The sequence below is a fragment of the Calliopsis andreniformis genome, chromosome 5 (assembly GCF_051401765.1).
Source record: "Calliopsis andreniformis isolate RMS-2024a chromosome 5, iyCalAndr_principal, whole genome shotgun sequence".
Lineage (NCBI taxonomy): Eukaryota > Metazoa > Arthropoda > Insecta > Hymenoptera > Andrenidae > Calliopsis > Calliopsis andreniformis.
In genome coordinates this window covers 18,093,639-18,108,603 of record NC_135066.1, presented here as the reverse complement: position 1 = coordinate 18,108,603, position 14,965 = coordinate 18,093,639, and the positions used below count along the sequence as shown (strand labels likewise).

Below are 14,965 nucleotides of genomic sequence, written 5' to 3'. Positions count from 1 at the left end.
ACAGCAGATATTTCAGGACTTTTGTGAAAGCTTGGAACTGTTGGTGGAAGTTTACTGAATTTGAATAAAGCACTGATACTACAACATTTTAGGTAGAATGAAGAAGTCATCTAATATTGCTAATTTATACATCAAATTTGGACTTCTTTTTCTAACATGTTTGGAGCACTATTTGTTATCACCTACTTAATAGTTTTTAGTTTCAATGTTTCGAATATCAGATAACAAAATTATTGAGTTAATTGCACCAGTAAAAGTACATTCTTCGAATTTTTACGAAATTTTTAAGAAAATATATTTAAAATAATTTAAGTTTGTTATAATCCAGTTTGTTAGCTGATATTCAAACCAGTTCGAAAGACCTTTAGTCATCAGGAGCTTTAACCCATCACTGATTTATTATTTACCACATTTACACCCTCATTCTCACCCCTACCAACCCCCTCAGTCAAAATAATTACAGGATCACTACCGACACTCTATCAATCTTATCTCTCGATAAAACATCGAATAAATACACTGCACTCTTTTCAACCTCGGCTACGAATTACTCCTTCAAGAACAGACCAGAAACACGACCCCCTAATTACCGCTGGCAGCATGTTAATTACCCTGCTTGAGAGTCACGGAAAAAGCCTCAGATTGTTTTTCAACGTCGCCTTGACACGTTCTCGCGTGGAAACAGTGTCCTCCCCCGATCTTGTTCGCTCTCGTTTCGTAGTTTCCAACTACGTCTCAAGAACCTGTTCAGCCTGGTATCTCGCGTGAGGTCGTTAGGAGCACTCCTGACGGAAATGACCGTTTTGTGGCTCGAAACAGCTCAAACGAGAAACGGTTAAGTGCGATGCTACTGGCTAGTTTTTACATTAGTGGCGCCTTGGAATCGACCTGAAATGCTTGAGGGACGTGGTTTTAGTTGCGGAAGATCACTCAGGGGAAATTCGTACAAATGTTTAGTGAGCACGATATCGTTAGGATCACATGATACGTGAATTTCCACTGGCAAATGATGTCTGGGAAGTGAAACCCTTTTGTCAGGTGGCTGAGAAGATAAGAAGTTGAAAAGGGGTTGTAGATTGGTTTGTTAGAGATGATAGAGCAGCTATCAGGTTCTTAAGTTGAGAAATTGCAAAAAATTATGTATTCCAGACAAACTTACAATGTTTTGAAATATATGAGAGACATTTTGACATATTGTGTTTTATATTTTCTGATACCTTTTGAAATATTTTTAACCTTAATTATTAAATAACTTCATACTGAATCGTATAACTATTTTCGAGATCCATGTTTAAAAGAAAAATCACAAATCTTTAAAAATCTGTAGATAAATTATAACACTATCTATGATTTTACATTTCATGAAACGTCACTGTTTGCAGATTACACAAAGTAGACTTTTGCAATGGCAATTGTTCTCACTTTCCGATTACTGATTTTTGAACTTCAAAAAGAGACATTACTGGGTCCAAGTAGCGAGGTAAAGAAGCACGAAACGAATTTCGAAAGAGATCAGACAAAAGTTGGGCGGGCACAGGGTTAAAGGGTGAGCATCGATCGAGGCCGATCGATTTGCCGCGGCACAAGTAGCAGCGTCAGCCAGATCTTCGACGATCGGCAAAGGCCATCAAAGGTCGGCCATGACGCTCGCCGTCATGGAACGATTTCATTCTTTCCGTTTATATTGTATCGCGTAATCGATCCGCCGATAGCCGGACACGGCGAAGTGTTGAATGAACACGAACGTCATCACGTTATGTAACTGACCCGAACGGTCCACGAAGGGCGCAGGTCCCTTCCACTGGTCGAATTTCCTACCTGCCCAAATCCCCATCAAATCACTATGATATTTTAGTCTTTTACGCGAACTTGATCACTTTGACAACTGTCTAGAAAATCTGCAGAAATTCATCACTTCGAGATTGGAAGACCTGGGGTACAATTGAAAATTGCAGAATTTGCAAATAACTTTAGATATAAGGAACACAATATTTCTTGGCTATAAGGTAGAGATTATAATGCAGTACACATTTTTGAGAAGAGTAAAAAGAAAAAGAAAATTTGTATAAAGCACACGAATCTGTGGTAATAATGGTAATAGGTTAGCTGTGAAATGTTTAAGTTCTGTTAAGTGGAATTCAGTAGATCTGATACAATTGCCATTTCGAATTAATAATATGCCTTATTATTACGTTATGTAATTGAATAGAATACATAGTGAGAAGGGTGCGGAACAATTCGAGAATCTACAAAGGGTGGGATACAATAAGGTGTTGGTAGTGTTACGTGAAAACAGCTTTCACAGTTCAAGTTGAGAGTTCCCTTTACTCCTGAGATTCAAATTCATTCTTGAACAAACACCCCCAGAGATCTTCCAATTCCTAGATGAGAGGAGTGTTTCTACAGTGCTACTCAAAGGTTAAATATCAGTACAATTACCATAATATTATACCAGAAGAAATTACAATTTAACCCAGACAAACTGGACAACCAACACAGACATTAAAAAAAAACTAATTACTTCCCATAACACTCAGGAGTTGCAGCTTGCAACTTGCATCTACACCTATTCAACTAAAATCCTACGTTTTTCTTTAACCTTTTTTCTGTAGCACAACCCCATCAATATCCCCTCAAATTTCCCTAACTAAAATCTGGAATCTAGAATGAAGTTCATCCAACCCCGCGAAATATCAAAATCGAGCTTCCTTCTAACCGCTGCTCTACATCCAGCAGCGAGCAAGCAGCGAGCAACCAACGAAAAGACAGTTGAAAAAGGGGAGAACACTGACGTGGTCGGAGACAGAGGAAGGGGTGAATTCGGTAGGGCAGCTCGGAGCGTCTGCAGCGACCTAAATTTCCAGAAAGGCAGCGAGAGCAGCGGACGGGAAAGCGCGTGACGTGAGGGCGGCGCGCGCGCCGCGATAATCGACAGCCGGAAGTCGCTCGAAGAAATTTCAATGAATGAAAAACGCCGGTAAGGGCCACTTAAAAGGATCGACCTTTTCAATTGACGGCTCCGTCCTTGGGCCAGCAGCCCCGAGAGACGAGAACACTCGCGTGCGAACCGACGGTATCGGCTTTGTGCTCGACGTGTGGAAGCGTGCCTGGTCAACTGCTCGCTGTCATCAGAGGGGGAACATCGTCGAACATCGAGCGAGCTCGAACTCGATCGATCCTTTAAGCCCCCCTTACGATCGTAATCGGAGATTTCTGCCAGTGGAAATATTCTGGAAGACCTGATGCCACGATTTCCGCCTAGGGGTAGTTTCCGCAATTTCGCGGAAAATCGAACGAGGAGCAAGGGTAGGGAAGAAACGGAAGTGGGAGGCTGCGATCGAGGGCGTGTCGCGAAATGTAGCCACATTGAGGTCTGGTATCTTTTTAGCGACTGGAATCGTTTTCTTGGTAATGTCGATGAAGGTTAGGTATTGGCGAAGAAGATCCAGGGTGACAGGAGGCGATGTAAATTTCTATCAAGCCCTTTGATTTATCCTGGCGTCCAGAGAGCTTGCGCACAAGCAGCCCCAGCGAAAGGTGAACTTTAATAGCTCGCTAAAAATACCAGTCTCCATGCAGCCGTTATTTTCTGTCGGGCGATCGATCGAATTAAGGGTGGTTTCCACGAGGAACCAACGGTAAACCGTGGGAACCGAGGCTGGGGACCACGTCTGTCAAGGAGATCGCGAGGATCGCGGTCAGACTGCGCAGAAGCGACCAAGAGATCACTAGAGACACTAGACCATTTTCTGGGGTCTGGATGGTCTCCTTGGTCAAGGCAGGAACTGCATTTTACGATTATCGCAGTTGACTCGCACCACATTGAATAATTTCGAGTTGCTACTCTACTTGGAACACTATGACAGTCAGGGGAATAGGTTCGTTAGATAAGAAACCAAGCCTCCAGATTCGATTTTCGTGGATCCATAAAAGGTCCCATTGAAGATTCACGCGAAATATCGCGAATGTCCTTTTGAAAAGTCTGCAGCTGGTTGGTCGCGCGTGCGCGCTGCGCTGCAACACCCTCACCAACACCCTTCACGGGCTACTTCCACCCCCGAGACGAATGGTTTTTTCTAGCTCTCTTTCCTGGTCTCCCCGCGCACTCGACGACGCTTAAAAACTACCTCGGCACAATTGGGTCAGGGAACCACGCGTGATCGAAGCACTGATCTGTCAAAAGCTGGCCGCTGGCTCCAACCGCGACTCTTCCTTTTATGTACCATCTAAACTTGAATCGTGACAATATAATCGAGTCGAGAATCCAGAAGCGGAATCGGGGACATCGGGGAAGGTGGTTTCAGGCAGAACTCGGAGAAATCAACGGAATAAGGGAAAAGGATCCGCGTAGCAGCAGGATCAGTTTCAAAAAAAATTGAAACGTTACCATGTTCCTTCACGTTGAATCCTTTCTAGCAACAAATGTGTAGAAGAAGAGGGAGGAGGAGGGACGACCTCTTCGCGTCGAGGAAGTTCCCCGTTTTCCTGGAAACGACACTGACAGAACGGATCACTGGGAAGAACTGTTTCGCGCCGATTCCGCGAGAGTTCGAGGCGGAAAGAAGGTGAGAGCGATAGAGTGAGAGACAGTGAAAGGTAGACAGAGAGGAGAAATCGAGGGATAAAGGGAGTGAGAGAGGGAGAAAGAGAAAGAGAGAGAGAGAGTAGGAGCTTTCCGAGGCACGACCCTTCCTCGTCTCTCCTCGGTTTTCTCTCTCGCTCTCTCCCACCCTTCCCCTCTTTTCCCCGATCGAAGCTCCTCTTTAGCAGTGGTTACACCACAGGCTCGGCTTTCTCTCTCTCTCCCCTCTCCCTCTCTCTCTCCCCCTCTCTCTTTCTCTCTCCCTCGCTCTCTCTCTCTCTCTCTCTCTCTCTCTCTCTCTCTCTCTCACTCTCTCACTCTCTCCCCATTTCCTGGCCCTTCCGTCAGTCCGACTTTCCGAATCGATCGGCCCCGTCGACGATCCCCCGATCGCTCCCGAGGGGGGAAAGTGGTACGAAAGTGGAATAACTTGGACGAGCACCAACCAAACGGCTCCTAAAAGCACCGTGTGACACAGACAGAATACTCCATTGCACGGCCGTGTCCCGATCTCTACCCATTCACGCTTGTCACTCGTCTTCTCTCCGACTCTCGTGCGGCTCCACTCTCTACGCGTGTCCCGTTCTCTCTCTCTCTCCCCGTCCCGTATCTTCTTTCCTCTACCGCGACCACACACACACGTACACACACAGACACACGCACACACATACACACACACACACACTCTCTACAGCCTCGCTCTAGACTCCGCGGCTAAGCAGGGGAAAGCTGTGCGAGACCGTGCGGCGTTCTAAAGCGAAGACTCGGGCTCTGAGACGGGAGGATTGGCTGTCTAAGCGATCACAAACCTTGTCACCCATGGCTGCGGCGAGCGGTGTTCGATGAGATAGAAGGTTAACAGCGCGGCTTCGGGTGGACCAGAGACTGACTGGCGTTTCGAGTCGTCGAGGACCGCCGGCATCATCGACCCGTCCGTCTCCCACCAGACTCGCGGGTGCCCCCACCACTCGCGCCTCCTCTCTCGCCCGACCAACCCGCTACGTGTACAACACGGACGACGCTCCCCACCACGGCCACGCTCTCGATCCATCCCCACTCTGACGGAGTATCCTGAGCGCCACCACCCGACCGACGAGAAGGAAGGCTTGGAGCGCTAGCGATGGCTTGGAGCAGAGGAGCCTGGTTCAGGTGGAGGTGGGTTTGGGGTAATTTTGGGGGTGAAGGGGGGACAGGGTGAGTTTCGAAGGAAATTTCATGGGGTGGAGGGTTCTGATCTGGGTTAGGTCCACGATAGATTTGAGAACCGGAAGAAGTTTCAGGGATATGGGTTTGGTGTGAGGGTGGGGACGCAGTACTGCTCAACTATGGAGAAAAGTAGTATGTACTAAATATATTTTACTCCTATTTTTTTCACTAAAGTAAGACACAAAATTTTTCACTAAAGTAAGAAAAATATCCAAAAATGCAATAAGCTTGATTTCCCATTTTTCTGTAGTTACTGTCTTTCAACATGGTTTGGCAGAGGAGGGATAATTAGAAGTTTGATTATAGTTTCGGGCAGAGGATTTTATTATCTTTATTAGGTTCTTAAGGTTTGGTCAATATAATTGGAGTTTCATGATTGGTAGTTCTGTTGAGGCTAGTGGTTTTAATTTGAAGATAATTCTTAAGTGCTTTAAGAGATCGGCGCTTTGGGTCCTGTGATGGGGTTTCTGTGGTTGGGAACTGACTAGACACTAAATCGCACAGAAGTTTCAAACATTCTCATTTTGAACTTGTCTCTATCTCCATCACTTTTTAAAATTACTCCACTCCATTCTACCTTCCTTTGACAAACCGCAGAAACGTGTCGCTTATGTTCTATGATCTCATACCTTATACCAAGTCTCAGAACTACAAAAGACCTTTTCAGTGCCCTGCGAGACAAACAATTTCCAAAATACTACCTAGTTCAACTCCAATTATTTTTCATACAGCAAACCTACCTCGCTAACAAACTACCATTATAAAGTTCCAAAGAGATTACTGTTAAGAACGCTCCTACATCTTCCAGAATCCCGAACAAGCCCTACGTAACAATCCACGCATAACCATCGAGACAACATTACATGCATCTCTCAATTCCCATTCCCGTGGAAGCCAAATTACACAAAAACTCGCACGGGGATGGTATCGAATGCCCATCGCTACTTGCAATCCCGCAGCCCGCCACCCCTAACGTGTCCCCCTCTCCCCCACCCTGTCGGTGGCACCGTTCGAACCCCCAGCCTAGAGAACCCCGTTTCCACCAGTCCGCGCCCCCGAACGCGATAGCGCACGCTCCGACGTCTCGTCAGTGGTTCTCACCCCCTTCGACTGCACCGGAAGCCGATTCCGGATACACCCGTCTGTCCCTCCGAGCCTCTCCCTGGGGAAATTTTTCGGCGAGAAGTGTGCCATGACGGAGGGTTAATTGAAGGGGCAAGAAACACGTTGGTGGCTGCGAGCCTGGGTCGATTTGCGTCTCCTAGGGGTTGCAGGGGGTTGGAGGAAGGAACGGGGACACTGTGCCATGGGATGTGACGGTTCCAGTCGCCTTTCGGATGGGTCACGTCGCGGGCGTGAATTTCAAGGGAATAGAACGACTGAGAAGGTATCTAGATGAGAAAGATAACTCAAAAGGGCAAAGGGGGTGCGAAGATAATGGAAGACGAGACGATGGAAGGGTGAGGGTACTTGTTGAGGGACTGGTGCCAGCCGAAGGGGCTTCGTTAGTCGCGGGATGAATGTGAACGTGTCGGAAAATGTCAGAATGTTGAGGAAACGATGCAGGGTGGGGTTGAGAACCACTGCGGCGCGATCTGTGCTACTGGGCTACGCGCCACACGGCGCTTTGGCCGACCGACCGACTCTACTCGTGCTATTCTCTTCTCTCTCCCTCGCTCCTTCGATTGGACTCTACCATCGACCTCTCTCTTTCTCGCTTCAGCATGCAAATGCACCGTCTTGCAGGTTACGTGGATCCTCTGTAGCCTGCCAGGACACTGGAGTACGCATTGCCATCGGGATCCTGTTTCCTGAAGGTCCTTCGGGATGATCGAATGCCGTATTATGTCCTGTCTGGCATTACATGTATCGCGGCCTGAATATCGCTGTCTCTTCCGGTATTGCCATTATGGATTCCACATACATGAGGATATTTTCATTGTGACGGATCGGAGAGAGATAGCTTCTGGGGATTTCTGTCTGGATGGCCTGGAGGTGGATCTGAACTCTTTGGGAGATCTCGGGAGACGTAGATGTAGCTGTCTACGGGAAACTCTTGGAGACAGATATAGATATTTGGAAGAAGAATACAAAGAAGTACATTGTCGTAAATTCAGTGGGGTTTATATTCGTTATATGTTGAAACTATTTCTATTAGAGCAAGAAGTCGCTCACTACTGACTCCAGACTCGTGTTCCTTACAATAAACTTGTCTATGAACCACGAGCCTATGGCAAGAAAGCACTGAACCTTTGATATTTTGTCGTTCCATTGTAGGTCTGTTAGTCAGTGATGGAATTAGTATTGTTCCAAACAACTTTTCAGGTAAAATCCTAACCCAGTACCTCTCCCATTTTGTACCTGCTTCCTTCGACGAGATCAGACGATAAGAGGCTTCTCCCTTAAGCTCGTCCTCGTCACCTCAAAAATTGGAGGGAACACAGCGCTCTTTTTATTTCCACCTTGTCTTTTCTCTCCTCTAGTAGAAGTCGACTTCCCGAGGATGAAATTAAAGCTGCGTCTTCAGCGCCTTACGCGCTTCTAATGAATTACTGTGGAAACAGGGATAAACTTCGTCGAGACTAATTTTCAGATTTTCATCGGGGAACAGCCACTTTCTGGAGATCTCTCGAGACACGCTTCCTTCTTAGTTCTTAAACTCGCTCGAAATTGGAAATAAAATTCTGCTTCGCGCCATCCTTCTCTCTTTCTCTCTCTTCGCTCCTATCTCGCTAGAGAACGTCAGTTTCGTCGAAGAAGGAAATTCAATCGCAAGCACGGCTTTTCTCGTTGTCAGCGATTTAATCATTGGGTCGCCATCAACGCCAGCCGACCGTACCTTCTACACTTTTCATTACAGTTCGTTAGACCGCGAGACTCAGGTCCAGTCCTTTCCAGACTTCCAGTCATCCCTGACACGAGCTGGAATTGCTTGATAATTACTTCTCTCGTTGATAGCGATCCACCAACGCGACCTAATCTTTCGAATCAGGCAGGCGTCGATGCCTACGTTCGGATTGTGATTCTCCTCTTGAAATTTTTATGTGGTTCTATTTCAGCTGGTGCTCGCTTTTATCTGGAGTACTAATAGCTTGGGCATCTGCATGAGATAAATCTGGCGAATGTGGCAGGTTCCAAAGAAAGCTTGATTTAGCTTAAATTATACTATATTAAGCCTAAATTATATCTGTTATGATTTTTTAAAAAAAGAAAAAGATTGACTTTTCGCTTTCGCTTTTGCTGGGAAATTAGAAAATTATGGAAATTTTTCTGAGCCAATTCAGCCATTCAGTGATATTGAAATTCTAGAATATTTCTCTCAAATTGCGTTATTAAAGCTTGGATCCTGTCCTTATTTCTTATTCAAAATATTCAGATTCCTGTTCTTCTATTTATTTCTGCAAGTACGATCATATACAGCCTCAGTTTTAGTATCACGCTTGGCTGAATATACGACAGAGATGAATTTTTCTATGCTGCCTTCATTGGGTGCTTGCGCCAATCTTTGCGCACATATTAGAGGCGCTAGCACTGGTTTCTGTACTGGGATTTCAGATTTCGGGCTCTGTTCTCTTATGTAACTCGCCGATTCAAGTCAATTGTTCCACATTTCCTCAAATATAGTTACTTTCGCTTTATATTCCCGATCCTTCTTTCTCAGCTCGAGTTCCTCCTTCAAGATCCTCATTTCACCGAATTAATTTAAGAAATTTTTTCAATTCAAAACAATTCTATTCCAAAAAGTGTCACACAATTTAATAATATACTCTGAGCAGCCTCTACCCTTTTTCGATTCCACAAACTCAGTTCAGAATTTTTTACATGCAAATTAGATGATCAATACTGAACCCAGCTCGCTGTCTACTTTCCGCCAACACCTGTCCCATCTGCTGCATAACAAAATCGATACCTCCACCCAACAATTACAGTCACGCATTCCCGAAATCAACTATCAAGCATCAACGAAACGTAATACAGCAAAGCTTCACGGAGTCGAAAGAGCGAACTGAAATCCGTCCCAATTTCAATCACCTTTTCCTACTTCCCCACCCATCGATCGTCCTCTGCTCAATCAAATGTTCAATCGATCCCTTTTGGCCCCAGCCACCGTCCGATAAACCGAGTCGTCGAAAATACGCTCCCTTTCCGCTAAATAATACAAAAACATCGAAGACGAAAGGGAGACAGAAGACAGGGCGACGCGATCATCAAAAGCGTCAGCCAGATCGATCCTCCCTCTAGGTTAGGGGGAGGGTGGAGGAACACTTCCGCGGAACTGGGCTAGGCTAAAGTCCCTGAAACAACTCGTTACGTAACTTCCGGCGTCGTGCCCTTCCTACAATGCGGTTCCTTATTACGGGCTAGGGATTATTCTCGGAGGCCTGTTAAAAAGATGACCCTTTTGGGGTAGAGATTGGATACTGTTTAATATGTACTCATGAATCCAAGTGATGTTTCATAGGTTTTGAATACTGGTCACGAGGAATGATGTTTCATTGTTTGTATTTGTAATGTACTCGATCTATAGAAACTGGTTTCGAATCTGGGAATGAGTATGTGTAGGTTTCGAAAATGTATTTGGGAGTACTTTGATGTTTCAGAGAATCGAGTTTTAGAAAAGTAATACTTGAACTCTGACAAGTAACAGACACTCTCTTGGTACATGGAATGGGTTCTTGCATAAGTGACAAAGTAGTGGTAGGTCCACACTCCTATGTATGATTCTACATAGTCAAACCTTTCTCACGTTTTTAACAATTATTCCTGGCTAAATGGTTCGTTTGCAATCTATGTTTTCTTTCACACATTTTCTGTTCTCAATGAATAGAATATGCTGTATGATAGAAAAGTCATAAAAATTAATTTTCAATGTTACAGACAGTTTATACTGTACATGTAGATACATTCCTAGAAGCCACGACAAATAATTCTTCTACACCCTACACAGAATAAACATCCCCCTGGTGTAAGTTCTCATAAAAAGCTTGGGTCTACTTGGTCAAGGTTTGATTATACTTAAAAGTCCCATTTACATTTCTCAAAGTACTTAAAAAGGGTTCGAATCTTTCTCGTCTAGATTCGAATGTACATACAAGTATTGCTTTCCTTTTCGAAGTACTCGTGAAGTGTTCGATCCTCCGCAGTCAGAGTGGAACCTACTTATAAGTATACTTGAGGCCATCTCTACCTACAACCCATCCAACCCCCAACCAACCCCCTGCGACAATTCGTTGTCAGGACACTGGCCACTTTGCCAGCGAAATGGCCAGAATGACGTCGTTCATGGGAACCGATAATGCTTGACAAATGTCAGGGTGGAAAGCAAAGAGGAGGAGCGAGATAAAGGGGTCGAGGGATACGTCCACGTCATTACCAGAAGAGGAAGGTACTCGGACGAGTCTTTGCTTCCTTTCGTTCGGAAGCTCGGAGAAAGTGGATGGAACTTGTTACGTAACTCCTGGAAAACTGTCGTGCGGTTGCGAAAGCCTCGGACCGCGATCCCAGAGTTCTTTTAACTTGCACCCAAGAGACTTGCTTCTTCGACGGTGCTTTCTGTTCTACTTTGACGCGGGGGCAATTTCGGCGGTTCGAGGAAGGCTGGGGAGCGGACGGGGGACAGGAAAAAGGAAAGTGAAACGAATGACGACGCTTCTAGATTACTGGGAATTCTAGGATTTTTCGAAGTTCTGGGTTTGAAGTTTCGCACTTGACACGAGGGTAATCTAGGGTGACAGTTGGCGGATATTTGACGATAGACGAGGGAAGGAGAAAAATATGATAGTTGAACCTCTACGTTGCTAGAATATATAGCACTGTTAAAGATTCTGGAAGATTGCTAGAATACGCAGCATTGTTAAAGATTCTTTGGGGACTGGAGTTTTACAGTATCTTATAAGTGACGTGATTTTAGAAAGGGTGTGAAGGTACAAGCAAAGATAACGGCATTGGTTTTGAAAATGTGTTTCCAAAATCAAAGCAAAGCAGCAGTCACTCAAAGCTTTTGGGACCACCTGAAAAACATCTTTCTACAGTTTTTATATTTCTAATATTCCTGTGTCTAAAAACAACCTTCAGTCTCCCCAAAACGGTCGCCCCATGAATCAAATTCCCCTAAGCGAAGAATTTCGACGATCGAAGCAACAGACGCCTCATGAATGAAGGAAAAAGTGAAACCTCGAGGGTCGCCTCGACAGGAAAATTTTACGGAATTCAGCGTCTCTTCGGAGTGTGGCTCAGGTGAAGAAAATGGAAACGAGACACGCAACGATGGTAAAAAAGAATGGAAAGCGCCGCAACACGTTGTAGAGGGTAGAGGTATCGGCTGATCGATAATCGAACATCGTTCCACGTCAAAGGGAGTCCCCAGTCACGGGACACTCGTCACCGTCACTAGCCAGACCCAGAGAGAGTTATGAACTTGAAACGATTCTGGAAAACTGGCCACCCAACCTTGACATAGTTGCCCAACCGTGAGTTGCCATTCCCCGTACTAATTAAATTTGCATAAGTATCAGTTTGTCGATTAGGCCAACTGTCTTGTTGGCGAGCCTTAATGCAAGATTTTGAATAAATAATCTTGAAGAGGGTATTCTGGTGGACTCGCGCGGAGTCTTTCTGCATTATGGTTTTATGGAAGAATTGACTGGTTTCCGAAAGGAGGAAAAGATATATTAATTTTTAATTCTTTATCGACTACAGTGGAACTGGGACTTGATAGTGGAGCTGTGACTGGAAAATAGAGTCTGCGGAGTTTTGGGGTGTCATGATCACACTCTTACAGTAGAATATTCCTGTAATCGACAGACACTTGACATTCGTCGAAGAAATGAAGTAGGTACTACCTACTGTAAGCTCATCAATTTTCAGTACCTGTCATATTTAATTGTCTGTCTACAAAATGGATGTTCCTGTCAGAACAAGAACGAAAGTAACAACTCTGAAAATCCTTTCTAACTAATTGTCAGTAATAGCCAATTTTCCACAGCACTTTTCTCCGATATTCTCCAGCCATTCCAATGTCCCCAACGAACACAGAATCCCAAACTTTTTGTATATATCTCTTGAATATTTCCTTATGCATAAATCCCGAGAATTTTCAACGTCCTGTACACCAAGCATCCCCTCAACGAATCCTCTACATCCAGGCTACCCATTGAAGCCATTAGAAGCAGAAAAAGGGAACTACCATCTTGGGCACATCGTTCAAAGCAGAAATCCCGTTCGAGATAAAACGAAGGTGATCATACCCAGCAGATTTTGCCCAGCCAGCTGTATTTCCTTATTTAATCCCGTGAAAGGGGACAGCCCTCGCGTTTCCAACCGTTCAAAGTGGCAAACGGGCAATTCCTTGGACGATCTTCGGAGCTGAGACTCAGGGAATACCTACGCTTTTATTACACCCCTCCTTCTTATTCGAATCGTGCCTGTTTCACGTCAGGGCGATCAGTCGTTCGCGTCTGCTCCCCGCGCCCCTGAGGATCCACTTTAAGCAAGAAGAAGCGGACTCGAGGCTCGGGGAAGTTCAGACGGACGTAAGCCTTCCTCCTCTGAACCCTTCCCACGGACAAAGTAGCCCCGTCTCTCTTATAAATCTCCATTAAACCCGAACGATGTCTCATCGTTGTTTGCGCTTTACTTTTCACCGCGAATCGAGAGGAATCGGACCGAGAATTTTCTTGTTTTTACTTCGACTTTGTGGCGTTGGATTTTGGGGTAATCGGTGAGGGGGATTTTAGGTGATAATGTGGATGAGAAGTTTTTTATGTGGGAGAGAGGGAATTTTGTGGAGCAGTGTTTTAATGAGATGAGAAAGGATGAGGGAAATTAAGGTACGTAAAGGGGTGGGTTTTGTTAATCTGCAGAAGTGGTTTAATGATCTGCACAATTAAAGAGGATGTGATGTAATTTCTTATGGCATTTGATAGATTTATGTTAATTTCTTATGTAGGTCCTCAAGGTATGATAGTTTATAGGACAATAACGAAACAAGACCCACTTAAGGGGTGTAGAAGCTACCCTTGAGGATCCAAGTTAATATAAACGACCTTGGTCACTCATTACATGGTTATACTAAATTAATCTGAATATATTCATACTACTTTCACAATACGCTATATCGCTACAAGCCACTACAGCGCTGTTCAAACCCACGCTAAATGGTTTCCTGGACTTCTAATTTTTGTGCAGGACACAGGAGATCGCAACCAGCTCCTCTACCATTTCACACCTCCTTCATATACGTTCCATCAACTGTACAGTTGCACCCTGCGCCCCCATCCATGCACCTCTCGACTGAATCCAAAGTACACTTGCATACAAGCCTCAAAGATTATGTAAACCCTCGCGTAACACAAATTTCAAAGCTACCACGCTACACAAGGGTTACTTAATAACCATCTAGGATCTAACAACAGCTTAACTCTTCATATTCAAGAGGTCTCCAAAGTACCACTCACACAAACAAGCCATCAAGTAAACCAAATGCCAAGTGCAGTCGAATCTCAATTAATTGGATTTCAATTATTCGCAGACTCGTTTATTCAACGTGTCTATTATTCAGTGTAATAACAAGGAAGGTGCAACAAAACACCTAAGACAGCTACTTAAACTGTAGGTAATTCAATGATAGTTAGCTCCAAGTCCTGGCACTCTTGGTAATCCCAGTTTACTAATAATAGACTTTACCTACTAATAATACACTGTAAGTCCTTCTTAGCTTAAAATCCTGAGAGTCTTCATGGTTCAAATCCGTCTTCCCTGTATCTACTTCTCTAACGCTCTCTAAGACGCGACACTCAGCCGTCATATCCATTCGATTCAATGCAACGAATTCAGGACATAAAGTGTTCACAATGGTGATACAGCGCCAGTCATTTAATCATAAATGAAACTCTATGTCCTCAGTTCACGACCCAATAAGGAGGCACGTTTGGGAGGTCGTCTGGCAGGAGTTGCGCGACGTGTAGGAGCGAATCGATAGCGGACGAGAGACCGTGGCTGGCCCAGAAGGCGTGATGCGTCTGGTCAAGAGCAAGGGGACCGAAATCCTCTTGGAAAGAGACGGACAGAGGAAGCAGACCGTGCCGTGTGGCTCTCGTAATCCGCGAGAAGGCCGACGAGAGGGGCGGTCGAAGAATCGCGACGGGAAGGGCGACTCTAGGGAGGGGACGAGGGGTG

At 45.0% G+C, this 14,965-nt stretch overlaps 1 protein-coding gene across 7 annotated transcripts in view; it reads right to left on the bottom strand.

Annotated features, from left to right (window-relative positions):
* Atpalpha (sodium/potassium-transporting ATPase subunit alpha) overlaps positions 1–14,965 on the bottom strand; it is a 105,499-nt gene that overhangs the window by 40,054 nt on the left and 50,480 nt on the right. For 2 of the 7 annotated variants that reach the window (XM_076379033.1, XM_076379035.1), the window contains exon 1: positions 5,392–5,549. The exons of 3 other annotated variants lie outside the window; for them this stretch is intronic. In XM_076379033.1, the coding sequence (XP_076235148.1) occupies positions 5,392–5,403 (12 nt within the window). In that variant the 5' untranslated portion in view covers positions 5,404–5,549. Of the gene's footprint in view, positions 1–4,387; positions 4,510–5,391; positions 5,550–14,965 lie in introns of those variants that run through there. 2 more of the 7 variants (XM_076379036.1, XM_076379034.1) reach the window with 2 other exon arrangements.